The 24,651-nt window shown below is 46.2% G+C and overlaps 1 protein-coding gene across 2 annotated transcripts in view; it reads left to right on the top strand.

The window, feature by feature from the left end:
- Positions 1 to 24,651, top strand: part of CAPZB (capping actin protein of muscle Z-line subunit beta) — a 125,286-nt gene that overhangs the window by 53,183 nt on the left and 47,452 nt on the right. For both annotated transcript variants that reach the window (XM_036351812.1, XM_036351811.1), the window contains exon 2: positions 5,276 to 5,365. In XM_036351812.1, the coding sequence (XP_036207705.1) occupies positions 5,276 to 5,365 (90 nt within the window). The remainder of the gene's footprint in view (positions 1 to 5,275; positions 5,366 to 24,651) is intronic.

The following is a 24,651-nucleotide window of genomic DNA, read 5'->3' as shown; positions in this document are numbered from 1 at the left end:
TTGAAGGAGCCGTCCCGTGCAGAGCCCTTAGTCACAGGGTGACAGGATACAAAATGAGTAGGAAGCCACTGGTTAGAAGTAACCAGGGTAGGGAATCCCAGGGGAAAATGGACCCATGAAGAAGCCCAAATCAGTGTACTATGAACTATGCCTCGTCTCTGCACCTTCTGTGTCTCATTCTTGTACATGCCGCACAGCCTTCTGATTCTTTGCTATTTTGTGGGTGGTTCCTTGAGGGTTGGAACTAGGTTTCCTTCATTGGGCCTAGTTCAGGGCCTGACTCACAGGGCTTGGCACTCAAGGCATGGTGGTTGAATTGAAACCTAGTTGCAAGCCTTCAGGGGGCTATTGAAGGGCAGGACAGGTGGGACGCTGTGGGTGCATCTGCACTTGCTGTAGGATAGGGGACCCATCCAGAAGGACTCTAGCAGCCGTCTAGCCCAAATCCTAGGCCACAGAGTTGTCTCACAGACATCAAGTGACAGGGTAGACCTTGGACTTAGCTTATGAATCCCATTTCTGTATTTGCCTGTTCTTGTTTTTATTTTTTAATTTCTTTATTGATTAAGGTATTACATATGTGTCCTTATCCCCCCATTTCCCCTTGACCCCCACCCCCACCCCCCCGGCTCATGCCTTCACCCCCCTGTTGTCTGTGTCCATTAGTTAGGCTTTATATGCATGCATACAAGTCCTTTGGTTGATCTCTCTCTCTTACCCCCACCCTCCCCTACCTTCCCTCTGAGGTTTGACGGTCTGATCGATGCTCTCTCTCTTACCCCCACCCTCCCCTACCTTCCCTCTGAGGTTTGACGGTCTGATCGATGCTTCTCTGTCTCTGGATCTGTTTTTGTTCATCAGTTTATGTTGTTCATTATATTCCACAAATGAGTGAGATCATGTGATACTTATCTTTCTCTGTGTTTTTATTTTTTAGTTATCTTGGAAAAAATATTTAGTGAAGTAAAACAATGAAAATGAAACAGAGTAGAGAGCCTCGAAATAAACCATTCATATGTGGTCAGTTAATTTACGACAAAGGAGCCAAAAATGCACAATGGAGAAAGGCTGGTCTCATCAATAAATGGTGTTTGGAAAATTGGACAGCCATGTGCAGAAGAATGAAACTGGACCCCAGTCTTATGTCATACACAAAAATCAACTTAAGCATTTTTTTAGCTAATAACCATAAAGGAACATAACATATATGTAAGACTTAGCATCATGATATGAAACGCTCAAATCCAGCATTTTATGCAAGATCTACATGAATATCAAATTTTATTTTCCCCTAGTGCCTTTTCCTCTTAAAACTACTTTTCTCACTCTTCTGAACTTTATATTTATCATTCCCTTGTCTTAGCTAATAAGGAAAAAAAAGCCTTGCAATAGTCGTTTAAAATACACACATACACACGTGTGTGTGTTTATATCTAAACTCTAGTTCAGTATGTCTTGTTTTTGAGCTTTATAAAAGTGGCAGCATCCTAGCTTGCTTCCTCACTCCCACCATCAGTCTATTTCTGGGGTCACTCGTGTTGATGCATGGAGCTTAGATCATCCATGTTTTCCTCATTCTCTTGTGCCATTTCCTGTTTGGACCCCTCAAGATTTGGGATGACTCCCACGCAAAGGGTTCCAGTTAACTCTAATTTTAACTTTTTACAAGCTGTCATTAAGTTTTCCCATGTTGCTTGCCTTATGGGAAGCTTTTAGTCATTTACTAATTTAATGAAAATTAGATATCCTTAACCTTAGAAATTTGTAGTGAAATATTGCCAATTAAGATTAATTGGGATTAATGCGAAATAGGAGTTAAACCACTTTGCAGCTTTCAGCTAGGTACAGAGGGCTGTCTGGAAGGAAGCCTTTACGAGCGCTGGCATGTGGGGTGAGGCTGCCATCAGCATATTGAGCTTGGCGGTCTGAAGGGCTCTGTGGAGGGTTAAAGCAATGTCTTTTCCTGTTGACCTTCTCTGGCCAAGTTACAGCTTTTCTTTTCCTAGGTAATGCACTGCTCACCTTCTTGTTGATCCCTTCTGAATCCCAGTGTGTTCTGGATTTAAGCTTCAGTGTAGCTAGGCTTACTTTGTCTAAATTTCTATTTTAGTTCTCAGGAAGATTGTTAATATCCAAGTTCAGAATATTTCCAAAGACCAGATGTTTTTAGGAGTTGTAAATGGTCTGCGAATTAGAATTGTATGTCCAATTTTTCTGTGGCCTTGGCTTTGCTTTGTGTCTTTAGTCCCCAAAACTGATTGTTTTAAACCAAGGTTTCTCAAACTTGACTCTACTTACATATTGGGCCAGGTTGTTGGCATCTTTCCTGTGCATTGTAGGATATTTAGAAACATCCCTGGTCCCTACCCATGAGATGCCAGTAGCTTCCCCTCTCCCAGTGATGACAATCAAAATGGTCTTTAAACATTGCCAAATGTCAGTGAGGGCTTGTGGCAAGGGCAAAATCAGCCCCTGTAAAGAAACACTAGTTTACACCTTTCAAAAAAGTTTTAGGTTCACAGCAAAATTGAGCAGAAGGTACAGAGGCTGCCCATATAAACCATGTCCTCACACATGCATAGCCTCCCCTATGGGTTTGGACAAATTTCTAATGACACATATGCACCATTTATAGCAGAGATCCTCAAACTTTTTAAACGGGGCCAGTTCACTGTCCCTCAGACATTCCACACATGCGCACTGCGGGCCCGGGACGAGTCGGCTGCTAAGTAGGACAGGCAGCAGCGGCAAAAACACCCGGCGGGCCAGATAAATGTTTTCAGCGGGCCGCAGTTTGAGGACCCCTGATTTATAGTGTCATACAGAGTGGTTTCACTGCCCTGAAAACCGACTGTGCTCTGCCTATTTATCCCTGCTTCTCCTCCAACCCTTGGCAACCACTGATCTTCTTACTGTCTTTATAGTTTTGTCTGTTCCAGAATGTTATATGGTTGGAATCCCACATTATGTACCCTTTTAAGATTGATATAAATATTTCACTTAGTAATTTACATTTAAGTTTTTTTCATGGCTTGATAGCTCATTGCTTTTTTCTTATTTTTAAATTTTACTTTCAATTACAGTTTGCATTCATTATTATTTTGTGTTAATGTCAGGTGTACAGCATAATAGTTACACAATCAAATATTTTACAGAGTGTTCCCTCTGATATTTCCAGTACCCACCTGGCACCATATATAGTTATTATAATATTATTGACATTACAAGTGTTTAATGGTATCTCATTGTTAATTTACATTTTTATGATGTTAAGCATTATTTCATGTATATTTGCCTGTATATCTTCTTTGGTGAGGTCTTTAGCTCATTAGTTTATACTTTTTAACTAGCCTACTTGAATGATTTAAGGTTTTCTATTCTTGCACAACTATGGGTTTGAACACCTACCTCCAATTTAGAGCAGTAGGAAAGGCTTCGAGGTTGGGTTGACTGAGGCGAATGTTATAAAATATTTTTTATTTTAAAGCATTTAAGACATGTATTTGCATACATATAGAAACATATTGCTATGAATTAAACAGTTCACAGGTATTAACTAAATCATTGCAAGAACCCTATGAAGTGTATGCTTTCTATTTTATGAATAGAGGCTTGTAGAGACTAACAACTCTGCCCAAGGCTATAAGTTAATGAATGGCAGAATTGGGAATGGAATATGTCTCACTAGTGCAAATCAGCTGGTCTGTGTTCTCGACCTTAGAAATGGTGTTAAAATGTCTTCCCATGCCAGTGAGCCAGACGCATGTCACCGTGGCCTTGGCTAGCATAGAAGGCATGGCACAAGTAGGAAATTCATGGTTGCTACAATGTTTCGTTAAGCAAAACAAGTGCTACAAAATTCCTGGTGTGTGTGTGTGTGTGTGTGTGTGTTTCTTTGCAGGTAGCCAGTGTGTTGTGGGTCCCAGAATAAATTGTCACTGATAACCATCTTGAGCGGGGGATGAGTCCCTCCCCCCCCTTTTTAAATAGCCTGCTGTATATGCCATATTAGTTACCTGAAAATGAAATTGCTTCCAGTTAACTTAATGTAATATGTCTTTGGTGAATATAAAGTAGATCCTTGTCCCGGAGCCTGTTTGAAGTTAATATATCAGGAGTGTAGAAGGTCATAGTCAAAGGGTTGTATTTCATTACAGCCAAACGTGGCATTTCCAGGATTACTTTGTGTATTTTATGAAGATTCCTTAGCTTCTTGATTTAGGGCTTTAAAAAAACCCTGAGATTTGCCTGCCCAGAGCAGAATCAGGATACAGATCAGATAGTGCTTCTGACCGGTAGTGTTGGGGGCTCCATCTTCCTTCAGTGTACTCCTCAGAGTCTTGACCATTTTACCTGGCCCACCTTTCTCACCTTATTTCTTGTTGGTCCTCCTGAGGTCTGGCCTTCTTGTTACAGCCCACTCTGCACTGAATTTACTTTGCTCTTCACCAGTCTTGCCCCCACTTAATTGTTCCTTCTTCCTTCACCATTCACTACATATTTGTGGTGACTGGCATAAGGTGGCTCTCAGTAAATATTTGCATCATGAAATTAAATGAAGAGAGTTCTGTGAAGCACACAGGGCTGAAAGAAGGTGCTCGGTAAACGAGAGCAGTCTTTATCCTCCCGGGCCCCCTGCGCAGCAGTGACGCCAGTGGATTGCCTTGTGGCCACTTGGCCAGCTAGTGTGACCTCTTGGCTGTAAGTGGTTTGGTTCAGGTCTTTGTCTGTCTTGCAAGGGCCTGGCACCAGGGAAAATGTCCCAAGCTTTAGTGAATGACTGAAGCACTGAACCTTTGTGTGCATTTTGCTGCTTGTTCTTTGCCTGGCTTTCTCCCTGGCTTGGAGCTCATCAAGGAACCTGGCCCCGTGGTGCTACCTAATGTTACCTGTTTAAATCCAGGTTATAGCAAAGGACAGAGCTTAATCTGCTATTCGAGCATGCCGACTGCAGAACCCATCGGGAGTTAATACATCTGCATCTCCCATGGTCTGCTGAAAAGCCAATGGCACTTTGATGTGGGTAGAACAGGGTCACTTTCTGAACTCTCTGGCCTGCCTCCCACTTCTTTGCTTGCCTTTTGGACGCCTCCACGTGAGAGTCAAAGAGAGACTAGCAGTGTCCCTCCAGGAGACGGGCCCGAGGGCCCACTGCAGGCCTGCTTGGTCTTAGCATACCCTGAGCAAGCTGAAACTGCAAAAATGTTGTTATAAGAGGGTTTTTGGTGTTTCTGTTGGCAAAACGACTTAGACACTTTTATTTCTTTTTTCACAGAGTGATCAGCAGCTGGACTGTGCCTTGGACTTAATGAGGCGCCTGCCTCCACAGCAAATTGAGAAAAACCTCAGTGACCTGATCGACCTGGTACGTGCCTTGTTCATGTGGCTTCATCTGGGGCTAGGGCTCATAATTGGTCGCTTTTGTGTACCTTTTCCCATGCAGAATTCAAAACACAGGAAACCTGTCTCTCCAGCCAGACACCACCATGACATGCCTCCAGACAGAGAAGATGGGTTTCATAGGGTTGTCTTCATTCAGCACCCTCCCCCGTGTTAATAAGCCCAAGGCAGGAGTTCTGAGGTTGATTACAACCTGTCTCCTCCCCCCACTGGCTTATTTTCAGTTTCTAGAATCTCACCTTTAGGCATGGAGAAGAGGTGGCCACACATGCAGCGAGCAGTCAGCAGTGGGTAGTGTCAGGCTTTAGTAGTCTCTCTGCCACAGTGGGAGTTCCCACGCCCAAGCAGCATGAAAATCCACCCTGGGGAATGCTTTGGTGGCTTCACTTCTAGTTTGAAACGGCATAAAACACAAAAGTCAGTTTTTGAAGAGAGCTCATCACATCTATTTTTTTAATATTTAATTTTTTTTGAGGTTCAAAATCATCGGTCTTAAAATGATGCCTCAGATTAACTGTCACCATAATATTTTTTGAAATGCTCAAAAGTATTAAAAAATATCTGTGAAGCTATGGGAAATATTCAAAAAGGTAAAATCAAATCAAATCAGGCCCCTAGAGGCCAACTGAGTTACTGCATCATTTGGCCAGTGAGTTCTAGCCTTGGAACCTGAGCCCTGCATCCCAGTCCTCTGTTCTTTTCCTCTGTCCCATGTCTTCTTGAATATAATTATCAGTTGCCAATCCTGGCTCGTTGGTGAGGTTTGAAAACTTGTTCATGTGCTGTAATGATATATTTAATTTCATTGCATGAATTCCAGAATAGTTTTACTACGGAAAACATGTGAATTGCAGGAGACGCATGTCATTCACCAGTCAAACTCTTCACAGTGGTCTGGAAGGTCCAGAGTGAAGCTATTTTATGTTTCCAGGGACACAGACTCCCAGTTTAGAGGCAGCTGTATGAGACAGAGTGGAGCCTATTGAAGATAGCACGTGAACTTGCTATCTTTTGTGTGTAATAATTCAGGAAGTGGGAAGAAGGAGGTTTCTTGAGGTAAATGATCCAGACAAAAAAGCCAGCTATATAGGTGCTTGTGATGGCGGTGAAGAGGAAAATGGAAAATTTGATGGGTCCTGTTGGACACGTACATTCTTTAGATGAGTATTAAAGAAAGAAGGTTGAATGTGATGCAGATAAACCTTCTATATGTTCAGAATATGGGATCACAAACCAAGAGCCAGGGAGGTGACATAAAACACTGAAGTGGACTTCGTGTAGACAAGGGGTCTGGCTGGCAGGCTCCATCTGAGAGCAGTGGCCTCTCTGCTCCAGGCATGTGGTGCCCTGTGGGAATATGGTGCCTGTTGCTTGTTTTCAGATTTTTCTGGAGGAGCCGTACATTTGGAGTTATATGTAATATATCCTGGTTTTTAAACATTGGCCCGAACATTGGATTGGTTAGATCTGATTTTGTGTAGAATTTGGGCATGTGTCTAGGAAATGTGAGTTGTGGGGACAGGAGTCAGAGAAAACAGTCTTTGTTGGGAAATAATGAAATATAAAGTTGGATAGGTAGGAGGTGTCCTTGAAAGTCAGAAGGAGGGTTTTAATTTGATGTGGTGCTAATTGTCACCACCAGCCCCCTTACCGAGCTTTGTAGCAACACTTGTGCTAAGCAGTTTACCTGTGTGTCTGTGTTTAACTCTCAACAGTGCTGTAAGGCAGTATTACCAGATGTAGTCTAGAAGTGCTGTATGTCTGCCTTTTTCTCGGTTGGAGGGTTTTGGTGAATCATATGTGGAAGAGGTGGGCAAAGGTTGAAGGTAAGATCAGATCCCTAATTTGGTCGGCTGCAGAGGCTTCTTTTTCTTTTAAACTCAGCATGAAAGTGTGCTTAGCGGAGTTGAAGTTTAGTTTGCCAATTTAGTTATGACTGTGTTTTAGAAATAAACCAAACATAGGATGGATGATGAGCAAAATTTTCTCAGTAGACTCTTCTTGGTGTTTAACAGGCTATTTTGTTCTTATGGCCACCGAAGTGTTTTACTGCAGCTGTGTATTTTCTCTGTGATTCCCTCGTCATCCTTCATTTCAGAGATGTGCACGTTGCTGCTTTTATGGAAACCTGGTCGGCTGGTTCCCTTGCTGCATGTGCCACTTGTACTTGGGCTCAACAGGAAATTGCAGCATTGATGGTGAATGAAGGAGCCATCTTTCACCTTTGCCAAATACTGGGCGGGAGAGATCAGCCCTGAGGTTGAGTTTGCAGGAGGAGGCTCGAACCCAGGTTGAAGTGCCATACTGTGTCTATCCCTGATACATGATATTGTATGCAGCAGCTCATAGATTACTGTCAGAGTGCACTGCCTTTCTACATTTAACTTCGTCTTCAGTAGAATGTGGCTGGAAAGGGGATGGAGGCAGGTGTAGGTTGTGGGAACGAGCTGGATACTTTTATTTATGTTACCATTTCCTTGACTCTCCGTAATGTATATATGACCACTTCATCTTTTTTGGGTGATTTAGACTCTGAGGAAGAAGCCAGGGTGGTGGTGTGGCTGAGCAGCAACAGGAATCCCGATTTCTCCTGCTGGGTACTTTGGGTCTGATCACTTACACTTAGCGACAGGTTAAATATGGTGTGTTTTCCCGGTGTGTCAAGTCTTACCTGTTTGGGGAAAACTGTTAAATAATTCATTAGTAATCTAAAGTATTAAAAAAGATGTATTGTGGAGAATAATTTAAAATTCACATAATTAAAATGCCCGGCCGTTGTGTGGCTCAGTGCTTAAGCGTCGACCTATGAACCAGGAGGTTATGGTTCGATTCCTGGTCAGGGCACATGCCCAGGTTGCTGGCTCCATCCCCAGTGTGTGGCGTGCAGAAGGCAGCCGATCAGTGACTCTCTCTCATCATTGATGTTTTTATCTCTCCCTCTCCCTTCCTCTCTGGAATCAATAAAAATATATTTTTTTAAATTTTCACATAATTAAAATAAAAACACCTAGAGATTTAAAAGGCACCAGACCACTTAGGAGTATCAGTTCACTTTTGCTGGAGAGGCACTGACTTCCCCTCATCTGTTGTCTGGAGGCCAGCCTTGGGCCCCATCTACCTGCTAAGGCTAAAAAAGAGGCCAAAATAGACTCCCATCATCCAGAATGGCCTGGGGAATCGGTGTTCTCATTAATTTTTTTAAATATGAAGTATGATGAATGTTCAAATGGAAATGAAGCATGACTTTTCAGCGAATTAGGATCTGGTAAAGCACGCCTCATTAAAGTTGTATTGACATGCTTCAGAAGCCACTTTTGATTAATGGTCTGCTTCAGGTCCTTGTTTTGCACTGAGGTATATAGGAGCATTTGGCCTGGTTTTGTACTGGATCCTATGACCAGTCCTAGGACTTACTTTGAATGTTTTCCTTTAATCATTGTTGTTTTCTTCTATTTTCCCTGGGAATGACAGGTGTGATGTGTGGTGTTTTTTTCAACCGGATTTGCAGAATTCTCTTATTCTTGTAAGAGTTGGTCTGTGCTGAGTGTACTGCTGTGGCTCTGAGGTTCACTTGCAGTTTTAGTTTCTTCCCAAAGCTGTAATTTCAGAAAACTCACACTGTTATGGGTCCGTCAAGCAATGTATTCGGGCCTTTGTTTCATGTAATCTGGGATCAGTCAGGTGTTTTCAAAGCCGCTAATGCACCGCTCGGTGCAAATTGCAATCATTCCTCCCATGCTCACCTGCCTAAAATAATGAAGGCGAGGTAGTTGTTTTCAAGAAAAGTCTCCAATTTTAAGACTGACAAGAATGTTAGGATTTGCCAGCATTCCCCATGAAGGGAATGGCCTCTCTCAGATGTTGGAGCCAGAGAACTGTAGGCAAATGTACCCAGTCCGCCAGTGGTCCGATTACAGTGTAGTATTAAAGAGAAATGTGGCGTGTGCGTGGCAGCTAGGCCAAGGCAGCCCAATTTATCATGCCGGATCAGCTTGCTTTTCTTCTTTTCTCTTTCCAGCATCAGAACTTTTGCTGCCTTGGGATTATAATGCTTACTCTGATTGGTGGGAAATGACCTCCTTTTGCAGATGGCCCAAACATCATTTCATTACACATTAATTCCGTTGTACTAGAGTAAAGCCCACCGAAACCCATTGTTAAGCTGATTTAAAAATACGCACAGGTCCATGTGGGCCAAGAATCCTGTGATGTTAAGATGCTCCCTTGGCTTCCTAAAGGTTGACCTTCTAAGGCTTTGCTCTACACATTGGCAGCAATAGCTGGGGTATATTTTGAGCCCTGAGCTGAGGAAGGAGTTTGTTTCTGCAAATTGGCACCCAGCAGGCCCTCCATCCTTTGCCTTATTAAGAGCAAACCAAAAATAGCCCTAAATCTGTTTAACTAGGCAGAAAGCCTCTACTTGTACTGGCCACTTCATTTCTTAATTCCTTTCTTTGCTATAGTCACCCAAAGGTCCAGCTCTTGGGTGTCCCCAGACTTTAACCAAGCAAGGGGGAAGACATCAGCATTGGGAAAGCACTCAAGCCAGACTTGCAGGCTGAAGGTGAAAAGAGACATCCCGACGCTCTGACCAGGGAGGGAGTTGACAACTTGATCAGTTTTCATTTCTGTATATTCCTCTTTTCAGCAGCCAGGGTTGCCCTCCAGAAATAGAAAGGGCCAGCTGGGCACAGGGCTTGCACTGCCAGCCTCAGCATTACCTTTACTTTGAACAGCCCGCAGAAATTGTCCACCTCTAGTCCAAGTAGCAAAGGAGCAGGAGGCCCTGACAGATCAGAAGGCCGGAGTGAACGGGGTACACTTAGGCATTGGGGCTCAGTGAGCAAGTGGGTGGAGACACAGCTTCGCTTCTAAGAACCTGCTCTTTGTGAACTCCCACTCATTATGATTGGTTGGTAAAATTAAGGCTGATAGTATATTTAATAGTTCATTAGTATTACTGATTGTCTGATTTCTGCTAAACATGGGTACTCAGATTTCAGACTCCAGTAGGTGAACCAATGAAACCTGGAAATTATTTTTCCCATGACTGCTGTGTGGAATATGGCATCAAACTCAGCTCTGTTCCCAGGTGATGAAGACGTGCTGGCTCTTGAGGGTCTTGAAGGCCAAATGTGACGTGGTTTAGCTCAAGTGTGAGCAGCGAAACTAAGTGCATTTCCTTGCTTAGTTTCCCCATTGTTATCACCATTTAAAACAGTCTCTACCAGCATTTTTTTCCCTTAATTTCAGACGCAACATCTAAAATGTCTTTTCCTTTCCAAAGGGGTCTTAGCCGAAGTGGGTGAAAAGTTCATGGATTCAGTGGACATTTACTGCGCACCTCTGAGTGAGGTACTGTGCTCACCCCGGGAGGAAATGCAGCCTTTATTCCTTGGCTCCCCTTTCACGGGAAAAAAAGAAAAAGATCGGGAATCCTAAAACTTGATCCCTGATAGGATGACTTCGGTTGGATTCTCTCAGCCACTTGGTCTTCACGATGACTATCAAGCTACAGAACCAAGATATTCTTTCTGTGTTTGACATCTGTGTGCCAGACACACCATTCTAGGTGCTGGGGGCGCAAGATGAGAGGCCTTCCTCCATAGTGTGTGCATTTAGTGGGGAATTCAGGGAAGATTTTTCTAGAGGAAGGAAGACTTGGCCATGGTCATGCCCTCTGTTATCTGTTGAACAGATACCTAGCAGGCGTATTTGTCTTTGAGTGAAGGCGTTCTAGGCTCTGGTGGTTGTGCCCAGTCAGCACAAGCTTTGCTGTCTCTTCTGACTTGTTTCTGGCCACCTTTCACTTGGCCTCTTACTGCTCAGACTCTTTCCCCAAAGTATTCTTGACAACAGAAGGGAGCAAATGCATGTGTGGACTTTTGGGGGCAAATCCAAAGTGGCTGCTTCAAGTGGATAATTTTGTTTAGTCTTTTTAAAAAATTGTGTTCCAATTCATTACATGCCCATATGCAAGAGATTTTAATATAAAAAGAATGCTTTTTCCACCAACTCAAGTTGATGCTCCAGAAAGCTGGGCCCTGTCCCCCTGGGACATGGCTTTGCCGAGCCTCATGACGCACAGCACTGATGCACATGGCTGGTGCCTGTGGAGCCAAGCCTGCTCTGTAGCCCTGCCCGGCCAGGAGGGGTCTGTGCTGCACCCCATTTGCTGTGCCTAGGGAGGTGCCCTGTGGGGTTCCGTTGGAAGTAGGGGAACTTGGCTTCCCTTCTCCCATTTGTCAGAGAGTTTGCCGGGAAGTGTTCTCTCCTAGGCTGGACACTGTCTCTGGAGCAGGAGCAGGGGAACGGATTGAATAATTGGTAATTATGCAACAACCCCTGCCGCCTCTGTTGGACTTGTGTTCCCCAGCTTTCCTATAGGCGACAATGCCGCAGTCCCCTTTACAAGGCAAAAAGCATTCCAGCCAAGGGCCTCCAGCAGGATTTTAATGAACTCCATTCCTTGGAAAGTTGTGGTGAGCCTTGTCATGCGAGCCTTCGCTCTCTGAATGGACTGCAGCTGTGGTGGCTACAGCCGGGAGAGCCAGAAAGCAGACCCCTGGACCGACGTGCTGACCTGGCCCTCTGCTCCCATGCAGGTCTGCCACCGGAGGGACAGGCCTTTCATGACCCACCCTGTCGCTGAGGCGAGGACCCTGCCAGCTAATGGTGCAGTCTCTGATTTGTGTCAAGATGGCAGCTGGGCAGACCAGCAGTTCTCAACCTGTGGGTCGCGACCCCTTTGGGGGTCGAACGACCCTTTCACAGGGGTCGCCTAAGACCATCGGAAAACACATATATAATTACATATTGTTTTTGTGATTAATCACTATGCTTTAATTATGTTCAATTTGTAACAATGAAATTGGGGGTCACCACAACATGAGGAACTGTATTAAAGGGTCGCAGCATTAGGAAGGTTGAGAACCACTGGTCTAAATGCTGTGATTTGCTTAGAAAGAGGAAATGGGGCTTCCTGGGAAATGGCCCTCACCTGACCTGCTCCCCAGAGATACAGCCAGAAGCTATTCGAAGTTCTCTTACAGCAGAATAATACACCCTCATGTGAGTCCATTAAGAATGAGATGAATCGCCTCCTGCGCAAGCAGTTCAGAAAATTAAAGCATGAACCCAAATGAATGGAGGAGGAAAGTACAGGGGCCATTTGCTTTGTGTGTGTTGTGTTCCTTGGGGAGCAAAGCCTGTTTCCAGGAGACTGATGAGATGTCCCCTGGTCCTGAACATTTCTAGAACAGCATGCTTCCCCTCGGGCAAGAGGGCCGTCCGCAGAGCTCTGCACCAAGGGCAGAACAGAGGCCAGAATGAATGGTGTCAGGCGGCTCAGAAACAGGCCCAGTAATGTCATAACTCAGGATATAGTACAAGTGATGTTCAAATTTCACTACGAGAAAATAATTGATTATTGAATAAAACTGCCAAGACCACTAATAACTTCGAAGGAAAACGAGCCAAATATCTATTGCAAACATGTACCCGTACTCCTAGTGGACTAAATAAAGAACTAATAGTAAACGAACATAAAGGAACCAGAGGGAAAACATCAGTAATATTTGATACTGAGATGGGGGAGGCATTTGTATGACATAGAAGCTAATGTCAAAAGGACGGCTTTGGCATATGCAAAATTAACTTACAAGTTTAAACAAAATAAACTTCAAAGCAAAGGGCAAACTCTGGAAAACCATTTGCAGCTTATGGCAAAGAACGTATCTTCTAAAATCTTTAGAAAACACCTCTGAGGTTGTTAGTGTCATTGTCCCCACTTTAGTTCTGAACTAAAAGAGAAGCAGGGGCTTTGGCAACTTGTCCCAGGTCAGCAAGTAGTGGTGGAGCCAAGCTTTGAACCTAGGCATTCTGACGCCAGGTTTCCAACCACTGTGTGCTGTTGCCTCCATCAGTAAAGAAAGGTAGGAATACGCTGCTAACAAAGAGCTCGGCATGCAGACAGGTGACTCACAGGAGGCAATGCACACAAACCTCTTTTCTCTACTTGCCAGGAAAGTGCATAGTAAAACAAGATAGGATGGTGGGAGTGTCCTTCCCTGATGCCCCTTCTTCCTGCTCAGTGGACGGACTGCATCCTCTCTGGGAGGCAACCCACCCTTTTCCTGGCTCCATAGAATTAATTTGTCAGCTCACCTTGATGTGGAGTCTCTTGAGGAACAAAGACTGAGCAATTGAGGGACTCTAACTGCTCTCTAGGTGTTTCACCATCCATATAGTCACATTAAAGGTTCTGAGAAGTCTTGCAGTTGAAAGAAAAGAACCTGTTTTCCTTTAACCCAGCATTTTTCTGAGTTACTTTCATGGAATCCACTTTGGAAAACATTGGTTCCTGGAAAGGCTCATAACCTACATGTCAAATGACCTGGACTTTAGACCCTTTTTGGCAGTGGCCTTAAGTGTGATGTTAGCCAGGTTTTAAATTTTCATAACTGGTAAAATGGCATAAAAAGAAACATAGCTTTCCCAATTGTGTTTTTTTCCCCAAAGGAGAACTGCTTCAGAAAACTTGTAGCTCCTTCAGCAGGAGGGGATCTGTGGGTGGGGAAAAGCACTGCATGCAGTAAGCAAATCTTACAGGAAGTCAGGAAACCTGGGCTGTAGCTTTGGGCCTGCCACTCACTTGCCACGTGATCAGCAGGTCTCTCTGGGTCTCTGTAAAGTGAGGGCCAGATGGTCTCAGTATCTGAGTTCTGCTGCCTGGACTGAAACAACATCACCATGGATACCCTTATGTTGATTTCACCACCTTCAGGATCCCCTTTTGCTGGCAGAAGTGGTATCTGTTTCTCTCAGGTCTTTGACCCTGTAACTGCCCCATAGGGTATGGATGCGGCAGAGTTGAGCAGGCTGGGGCCTCTGGCAGTTACCCGAGTCAGTCTCCAGTACCTGGGCAGAGCAAGGCTGACAGGGTCTCGAGTCCCATCTCTGTCACCTTCCAGTTTTCAGACCTCAGGCAGGTCGCTGCACCTCCCAGGGTTCCCACCAATACACAAGATTGGGCTAAGAAAACGGTATTTATTCCTGGGGCAGTCGCCAGGATTTAGGAGTGCCAGGGTGTACGTGTAAGACAGGTGCTTAATAAACGCTAGCTGATGCTTTCATTAATTACTTTTGCAGGCTTTCTCAGGCCTGTTTGTTAACCCCTGGGTCCTGCCTGCCTAGGGGCTGTGCCCTGAGCCCCCAGGCAGCCTTCCTGACTGTGTTTTCACAGGTGGACACAGCCCCGGCCTTGCCTTTCACAGGATGGGGTTTATAACCCAGCGCAGGATTGTAGGGACTTGGTTTATTTAACCTGGAAGGGGAGATGAGAAGGCTGTCCATTGGGGCACTTTAAATGGTCATGAAAACCCCCCCTGCCTTCTCTGAACTATCAAGCTTGGGCTCCCTGAACAGGAAGCTGTGGGAAATGCCAGTGCCTCTTGCTCCAAAGTGAGAGAGGTGGTCAGAGTCAGACGGTGGCTGCCTGGTTTCGTGACTAATAAGGACTTTTGTCATCTCACAGATACCAAATACTGTGCTTGTATTCTGAGCTGGCAGGGGTGGGCTCCCTGGATGGTGTGGGTTCCTGGTACTCTCTTCTGTGCGTCAGTTCCCCGAATGCATAACTGCTCCCTGGTATCCCTCGGAGTTCTTTGGAAGCCCTGAGGGAAAAGCTAAAATGGTTGGATGGTCAGACAAGGTAGGAGGGGTCCTAAGGTTGATCTTACCGTCCAAGTTGTCTGACAAGCCAGCTGACACGGTAGCCTCACTCACTGGTCGTTTGACCTCATCGCTTCATTTTGGACACCGAGAGTTGCCACACGGTAGCTGTATGTTATCCAGGCAGGACACCTGTGAACTCTAAGCCCTCAGGATCCCTTTCTGTTATCCAGGCCCCTGCTTTCTTGTGCTTCACTTCCATTCAGTGTTCAATAGCATTTTATCAAGACTGCTAATCTCCTGTTCATGCCTTAAACCCACATCTCAAATCTCCCACCCCCTCCCCACAGGGCCAGCGCAGCCCCCAGGCATCCCGTTCTCCAGCTTTGGAACACCCAAGTCCACGTGTGACGGTGTTTCACAGTCACCCAGTGATGGTCCTCTGTCCCAGGGCATTTTCCCCCTCCTGGGCCTCTCCTGAGTCCTTCTCATGGTGCGGAGGCTACTTAGCACTTCACCTACTGCCACCTGTTCATAGGCATGATGCAGGAAATGCATCTGAGGTGCCACCAGCCAGGAAGTGGAAGTTCGGGATGGGTAGAAGCAGAGTGCCCATTATTTTGCACATTCCTTGAAAACAGATTGGTTATTGAATAGTCCCCCTCTCTTCCTACACTTGCTTTATGTGCCAGGTTGAAGGAACCTATTTTAGTATGCTTGGAGATCAAGGTTCATGGTGAGGTGTTTTTAGGGCTCTTAGTCTGAGATTGCTAGCCTGCAATGTCTGCGTAGGAGCATTAGATGTGATCTTGTTGAGCACCTCGAAATTGACAGGCCCAACCGAACTCACCTCTCATCATCACCACATCTTAGCTGTGTGACCTGAGCCTCGATCTCCTCATCTAGGAGATGGGTGTGAGGACACTAACCTTGAGTTCTAGAGACTGTAAATGCCTAGCATAGTACCTGGCTTGTAATAACTGTCCGCATGGGGTTCTAAGGTCACATCAGACTTGCATGAGCTTAATGTAGCCATTGTGCAAATGAGTAAAACCCTGCTGGCCTCCTGATTTTTCATTTATAACTGTCAGATGCCAGATACTGTTCTAGACCCTTTACACATTTAGTTTCTTCAAACCGGACACCACAAATCAAGTCTTCTGTCCCCATTTTACAGATGAGACAACCGAGAGAGGTTTACTGAGTTGGTCACAGCCTCACAGCTAATTAGTAAGTAGCTGAGTCAGGATTATCCCCAGGCCCATCTTACTCAGACGCCTAATCTCTCGCCATGCTGTCTGTGCTAACAGCTTCCCCAGGAACAGCTTTCTCCTGTCACTGCAGGCCACCAGTAGACAGCTGACTCTGAATGCAGATATTGTCACGATAATTAGCACCAGCAAGAAGTTGCTCAGTTTCCTAGAATGTAGCTTTTCCCTTTTCTAGGTTGAAAGGGTGTCCTGTTCTGTCCTTCCATTGTTAAAGATGAAATACTGATGGAGATGGAAATGGCCATGGTAATGATCATGTGACCTCCCGTGTCTGTGGATGCCACCACCAAGCAACCTCCCTGTCCCTGTTCCTTTTTTGTTGGGAGGTTGGAGGTGGGGATGCCTTCCAGTACACCCAGAGGCTTCCGTGGCTTACATAAAGGAGTCAGAGCTTTCGAAGGGCGCAGGGCTGAGGAGGGGTTCGGGGCGCAGGGCTGAGGAGGGGTTTGCCCTCCTCTGAGTTTGGGTCATTGGTCCTCATCAGGCCGGGCGCTTTTTAGTCATTAGTCAGGCAGTTTGTAGTTGCCCCTTTGCCACATGTGTTGCTGCCTTCCTGGACCTGTCACACTCACAATTAAGACTCATTAGAGACCTGTCAATCACAGCATGCACAGGACCTGCCCATGCTAGGCCTCATGCAGGGGCAGTCCAGCCCCACACCCACACACCCTGCAAATGATCACCAACCAAATTCTAGGTGCTTGGTGTGCAGGAGAGAGGTGAACAGCATCTGTGAAACTCCAGATTTTTAGGTCCTGGTGGGCCTGTTACCTAATTGAAACCTTCTAGCTAAGTCCAGAATTGATGTTACAGATGGTGGTGGTAGAAGTTTTGTCAGATGACAGCTTTGGAATAAGTATCTGACAGCAGTCCACTCAGAGGAGAGACTTGAGCCAAACACAGAGGAGATTTAATTACCGCTAATCTCCCTCTCTGCTCATTCTGGAGTGTATAGGCACATTCATTACTATTGACTGGAAGCTGAAACAGCACTCCTGGTTCAGAACAAACCCCTAGAGGAGATTTGCCCCAGGCTGGAAATGATCATCCTTCATAGTGGATTTTCCCCTTTCTGTGTGCTGAATATAAGGTGGGAGAGAGAGGTGTGTCAGGCACTTTACAGTGGCTTACCACTTCTCCAACGTGTCCATACCTGTGTCATTGACTTTCCTACTTCTAAACACTGTACGAAGCCACGTCTCCAGGTTGTGTCATTCAACAGGGGTTGGCTTAAAGCACTTCCTGTTCATTGTGTGCCATCATTTTGTCTTTTTAGCACCCAAAGAGTCTTCTGGCTTCAAAGCACCTGTGGAATGAAGTAATGCTCATCCTTATCCCCAGACCCCAGATAGTAGTTCCGTCATTGATATTACATAGATATTAGTTCATGATCCCATAAACCCTCTCATCCCCAAATTCTGAGAGGAGAGGACTGTTGTGTTAACACTTTGTAAGCTGTGTAATCTTAGAGATGAAAAGGCTGAGCGATGAACTCAGGAAACCTCAACCCAGCCGTGGGCAAACTACGGTCCTCGGGCCGTATCCGGCCCGTTTGAAATGAATAAAACTAAAAACAAAAAAGACCGTACCCTTTTATGTAATGATGTTTACTTTGAATTTATATTAGTTCACACAGACACTCCATCCATGCTTTTGTTCCGGCCCTCCGGTCCAGTTTAAGAACCCATTGTGGCCCTCGAGTCAAAAAGTTTGCCCACCCCTGCCTCAACCCCATGTTCTCAGACCAGGTAGCCCAGGTGGCAGTACACGGAAAGGCTATAAATCATCGATAATCTTAAAGATCATCTGAGCTGGGTGTGGATGGGCCCTGAGTATCTAGGTGGAGTTAGTAAGCATTTTAGGTGCTCTGTGCCTCGGTTTCCTCATCTCTACAGTGGAGAGAATCATGAACTTACCTCATTCTCCAAGAAGACAGTTGTGAGGGTTAAAGGAAGTCGTGTGGGTGAAGTGCCTAGTGCAGTGTTGGGTGCAAACAGGTGCTCAGATCAGTGCTAACTGCTGTGTGGAAGGAAAGGATGATGGTGGTGAGCTTGCTTTGTGGGCTTTGTGACAACATGTAGTGAATGGAGGAGCAGTGCAGGAATTGGAACAGCTTGAATGCCTTGCCTTTTCCACTGCAGTTCAGCCGTCCTTTTCAGGAGGCCTGTGCCCTGCATTTTCCTCTTTGCCCAGGTCGATGGGTGAATGTTCTCCAGCCAGGAGTGGGGCAGTGAGATCTTCTCACAATACCAAGTGGGCCTTACCTGTTAGGTCTTGGCAGTGAAGGTGTTCAGCTGGGCATGTGACATGTAGAAGAACTGCATCTGAGAGCCCAGGGTAGAGGCTGGCTCCAGGGGCATCGGGTGCAGCTCAGGCTATGGAGGCCACTAGAGACAAGGCTGCACATGCCCAGTGTGGTCACTTTAAAGAGTGCCGCCCATCCGCATCCAGCCTGCCAGGGGAAGGTACATGCATCCTTATTTTAGAGCAGATCAGTGAACATTTGTTGCTAGTACCCCGCCATAGGTTACCGGATTATTCTAACAGCCTCTGGATCTTCCTGCCTATAGTCATCCATCCACCATCCCTCTCTGCAGCCAGAGCAACCTTTCCAAAACTAGCCCTGATCATGACCCTCCGTGGCCCTTCATGACTCACTGTGTCATCAGATTGATCCCTGAGAACTCTTGATCTGGCCCTGTCCACCCTCCTGCCTCCCCAAGGCCCCTCTACTCCAGCCATACTGGCCTGCTGTTGGGTCTGCCAAAGGCCCTGTGCCCTGTCTTGTTGGCTCTTTGTGCACGCTGTCCCCTGTGCTGGGAACACATCTCTATACCGGCTCTGCTTATCTTCAGACCTCTGCTTGGGCCTCACTCCCCACCCTGTACCACTGTCACAGCTAATATCTGCATTCAGAGTGTCACCAGCCATGGCACTCGCCTTTACTCTCAGTTGGAATCGCTTAAGTATATGACTCTTTCCTGCCTGTTAAGCTTCCCAAGGGCAGGGATCTAGTCTACTTTGTTCACCTTTGTATCCCCGGTGTGTGGATGTAGTGGGCACTCCCAAAGGCATGCTCCAGCCCCTCCTGAATGCTGGAGCCTGAGCTGAAGCACAGGGTCAGAGCGCTCATAGTCACAGGGAGAGAGATATCCAGATAGATGTAATACCAGGATCCAGCAGAGAGGAACACAGTGCTGTGGAAGCACCACACAGGAGCACCAAGCCCACTCTGGTGGGCGGGTTTCAGGGAAAGCTATTTGGAGTAGGTGAAGCCTGAGATGCCTCCTAATAGGGTAAGAGGAAGGGAGTTAGCTGGGCAAAGATGGAGTAGCAGCAGTGTTTCTGTCCAGATTACAACCTGTGAATTGATGCCTAGTAAGCTTTGGGCATTGGTTCAGGCTCCATGAGTCCCTTGCCAAGAAGCAGGTGCTGGGCACACACTCCTGTTCGCTGAGGATCAGCTGCTTGTTGCCAGTCAGACTTTCTAGATGGAAAAGAGAAAGGACAGAGATCAATTGATTATCTGCAATTTTAAGATTAGAGCTGGGAAACGTGCCTTTTTCCTAGATTACTCCATGTGCCCGCCTGCCTTGGGAAAAGCCCACATCAGTCCTTTCCTGGAAGCCGTGACCTTGTTGGCTCTGTGAAGACCAAGTGCTTTATGGAGCTGCCAGTGCCACCTGCCTTTATCTGGCCTAGGACTTTCCGAATCAGATCATCCAGGCGCTCTGTCAAGTCCCGGTGCCTCTTTCACAGCTTTGGTCGCTAATAGCCACTGCTCCCAAGGGAATCCAAAGTCAACTCCTGGCTTCCCATTTGCCCTGAACTCTTAGCTTTTGATGGAGGAGAGGGCTGCAGGGTCTGTGCCTGACCTTTGTTACCCTTAGAAATCACTTAGAACTGGCAACTCTTTTCATAACTGCTTGCTTCTGCTTGTGCCACTTGGGTGTCAAATAGGCAAGCATTCCCTCTGGATGGTGCAGGTTAACATCACTTTTCTCTTTTAGTGCAGGTCATCTGCCCATGTGCAGGCTGCTTCTCTTGGAAATACTTGTGGAAGTGCCGTATAATACACGCACATGACAAATACAGTCTCTAGGTCTGAGGACGTGCGGTGTTTTCCCCTGCATTTCTGCCTCAAAACACCTTGACAGAAGAGCTTTCCAGTGTGCTGTCTGTGAGACCTTAGGGAGGAGAGAATCCATCCCGTCTTCTCCCAGGTGGTCCTCTTCTGTTGACTTAAGGGATCACCGGAACCACTGAAAAGGTGGCAAGGGATACGACCAGGTGCTTGGTGAGAGCAGAATTTGGACCTGTTGATTACCCATTGGTTTCCACATTCTTTCCATTCTTGAGACCTTGGGAGATTTGCTGATGCTCCCCGGCTCTGCAAATCTTTCCCCAATTAAAGGGCCTCCCAGTGGTTGCATAGCTCTTCTGCCTCAACTTTCTGCCCTTTTCTGTTTGTGTTTAAAATTCCTTCTTTCCAAAATGTTTACCACTCGGCAAGTCTCCTTGAAAGCCAGCCCCCACTTTTGTTTGGGGAAGGTTTTTTTTCCTTTTCAGTTTTTATTCCGCCCGTGTCCAGGAAACTTAAGTCCCTTGGACTTGCTTGTGCAAATAAATGCTCTCTGGTCATTTTTTTGTTACCCTTGGTGTGTGTATCTCTCCACAGTCTTGGGAGAGGGCAGTGGGTGCTCCTGGTGTTGGTGCTGTTGCAGTTTCTAGATGGATGAGGGACTGGAGGGTCATTTGGGTTTCACTCTGAGCAAAGTGAACAAAAGAGCTCAGTCCTCCCAGGGTTCTGTTTAGTGGTAAGGAGTACTTCACGGTCAGGGAAGTACTGTAGGGAATTTGACCTTGAAGGATCAGAGTTCTGCAGCAGGAGGCTAAGCTCTGGAGATGAAGGAGGATACTGGGTTCCTGTCAGCTGGAGCTGGGAGGCATAATCCATCTGAGATGCACGAAGACCCCCTTCCTGGGCTTTGCCCTATCAGGAGAGCCATCCATTATTTTCAAATGGCCACATCATGGCAACTCCTGCATTGAGTGTCTGCCTCCTGGTGGTCAGTGCATATCATAGCTACTGGTCGGATGGACACTTCGCCTTTTATATACACTGAGTGGCCAGATTATTATGACTACCTGACGTTTGTAGGCAAATTAGTTATAATTTTGCGCTGAAGTTGCTAGAGGGAAGCAGGTTGTTTACCACGACAGTAGAAGTGATTTTTTTCTGAAGATACGGGTAAACTATGCGATTTAACAGCCTTTGAACATGGGTACACACACACACACACACACTGAGTGGCCAGATTATTATGACCACTTGACGTTTGTAGGCAAATTAGCTGTACACTGCATCGAATGGGATATGGAAGCCGAAGGCCTGTTCGAACACCTTTGCTATCTGCAGTTACCAAGATAAAATGTCTCCAATTCGCACAAGAACACAAGGATTGGACGGTTGAGCATTGGAAAAAAGTCCTGTGGTCCGATGAACCACGTTTCCAGTTGCATCATGCAGATGGCAGAGTGAGAATTTGGCGTAAACAGCATGAAAGCATGCACCCCACATGCATGAGTACAACCCTTCAAGCTGGTGGGGGCAGTGTTATGGTTTGGGGCATGTTTTCCTGGCATGATTTGGGCCCTTTAATTCGTGTGGAACAACGTCTGAATAGCACAACATACCTAAGTATTGTTGCTGATCAAGTTCATCCTATCATGTTGATGGCGTATCCCAATGGAGATGGCTTCTTCCAACAAGACAATGCGCCATGCCACGGTGCTCGTATTGTGCAGGAGTGGTTTCAAGAACATGAGGGAGACTTTACCTTGCTTAGGTGGCCCCCACAATCACCAGATCTCAATCCAATTGAGCATTTGTGGGACGAAGTTAAAAGAGCCATCAGGCAGCTGGTTCCACAACCATCCAATCTCACAGAACTGGACAGTGCTATTCATCAGGCATGGTGTCAGATTCCTCGCATCACCTTTCAACATCTCATGGAGTCAATGCCAAGAAGAATTGCCGCAGTATTGAAGGCAAAAGGTGGCCCAACAAAGTACTGATGGGGTGGTCATAATAACCTGGCCACTCAGTGTGAGTGTGCGTGTGTGTGTATATATATCTCCCACGTTCAAAGGCTGTTAAATCGCGTTGTTTACCCATATCTTCAGAAAAAAATCACTTCTACTGTCGTGGTAAACAACCTGCTTCCCTATTTATAATGGTCTGGCCCTCTAGCAACTTCAGCACAAAATTATAGCTAATTTGTCTACAAATGTCAGGTGGTTATAATAATCTGGCCATTTAGTGTATATAGACTAGAGCAGGGGTCCTCAAACTTTTTAAACAGGGGGCCAGTTCACTGTCCCTCAGACCATTGGAGGGCCGGACTATAGTTTAAAAACAAACTATGAACAAATTCCTATGCACACTGCACATATCTTATTTTGAAGTAAAAAAACAAAACGGGAACAAATACAGTATTTGTATTTGCATGTGGCCCGCGGGCCGTAGTTTGAGGACCCCTAGACTAGAGGCCCGGTGCACTGGTGTGGTCCCTCGGCCTGGCCTTCTCGCAATCCGGGACCCCTCAGGAGATGTCGGAGAGCCGGTTTTGGCCCAATCCCCGCAGGCCAGGCCGAGGGACCCCACCCTCTAGTATGCATATAAGTTCTTTGATTAATCTCTTCCCCCTCTCCCCCCTCCCTCCTTCCCTCTGAGATTCATCAGTCTGTTCCATGTTTCCATGCCTGTGTGTTGAGCGTCTGGCCCCTGGTGGTCATTGCGTGTCATAGCTACCGGCTGGTCACTTAAGCTTTTATATATATAGATAAGTAGAAATGTTTTTAATTTACAGTTTGCATTCAACACGATTGTATATTAGTTTTAAGTGCAGCATAACAGATGTACATTCACATAGGTGCCAAAGTGTTCCCTTTGATAATTCAGGTGCCCACCTGGCACCATAGGTAGTTATTACAAAATTGTTGACTCTCGTCCCTGTGCTTTACCTTACGTCCCTATGCCTGTTTTGGAACTACCAATTAGTACCTCTTAACTCCATCACCTTTTTTCACCCTGCTCCCAACAACCCTGCTGTTTGTGTCCATTGCATCCAGTACTGGCCCGTCCTTAGCACATAGCACATTGGTATTTCATTTGCGCATCTCTTTCGTTTTAGACTTTGAGCTCCTTGAGGATGAGGCACTCTGTTTAATCCCTCATACATTTAGGTGGGTTTCATCTGGAGCCACCACTTGGAGCTTTGCTTCCTAATGAGCCAAAGTAGAGAAACAGAAGTGCTTTTGTTACTGAATGACCCAGACAACCAGACGCATCGCTGCTCCTGAGTGGAGCTGACTGCTTCCCCAGTAGGAAGAACCTCAGGTTTTTCTTCTTCCGTGCATGGTCATCTTCGCTGGATGACTCCGTGAAATTAAAACAACCTAATGAGACATCCATTTGGTGGAAGGCATTCCGTGTGAAACATTGTGGCCTGCCAACCAGGATGATTTCTGTGCTGACGAGGAAAAAGCCACTGCTTGTTCGGGGTATACCCCACATAACGTGGTGAACAGCGCTGGCCCCGTCCCCACTCAGACACACACACAGCACCCACAGCACCCACAGCACCACTTGAAAGGAACAGCAGCATCCCTGGAATTTTGGAGGACTGTTGGGCTGTTCAGAGGTTTGTGGTCTTGAGAGTTTGGGGAGAGCAAGTGGTGGAAAGAGCCAGGTCTCTGGTTTGTGACTCAGTGGCTGCCTGGCTCTGAGCCTCTGCTGCTGCTTCACAAGATCGTTAGCCTCCCCAGGTGGCTGTCAGGACCGCTGGAGTGGGGTGTACTAGGCTGGAGTCCCTGATCACCAGGAAGCCTCAGAAGTGGTGGTGAGGTTGCTTGTGACCTCAGACACTCACTGACTCTAGAAACCTCCTTCCTTGTCTTGGGATCTGAGAAAACCCTCTTGTACTTCAGGGTATTTTGTGGGCTTTCAAAATCCAAAATGCTTCCTGAGTTGCCATCACCCATGTTTGGCCCAGCTTTATGATTCCTTGTTACGTTTCGCCATGCTGTCCCTTTACTGCCAGCTGAACACATGTGATTTCCCTGGGTGTCACCTATGCTGTGACACACGGAGAGTACCCAGCGGTCTGTCCTCAGCCATGAGGGGCTCTCCAGGTCAGTGGCAAAGAGCAGTTGCTGTATCCCTTCTTGTCAAAGATTTCCCTATCAGAAACTTACCTCTGTGTTTCCATGGTGGTAGCCCACTCCCAGCTATATGGGAGGCTTA

This window comes from Myotis myotis, unplaced genomic scaffold (assembly GCF_014108235.1).
Source record: "Myotis myotis isolate mMyoMyo1 unplaced genomic scaffold, mMyoMyo1.p scaffold_m19_p_2, whole genome shotgun sequence".
NCBI classification, from domain to species: Eukaryota; Metazoa; Chordata; class Mammalia; order Chiroptera; family Vespertilionidae; genus Myotis; species Myotis myotis.
This window is presented reverse-complemented; position numbering and strand designations above follow the sequence as displayed.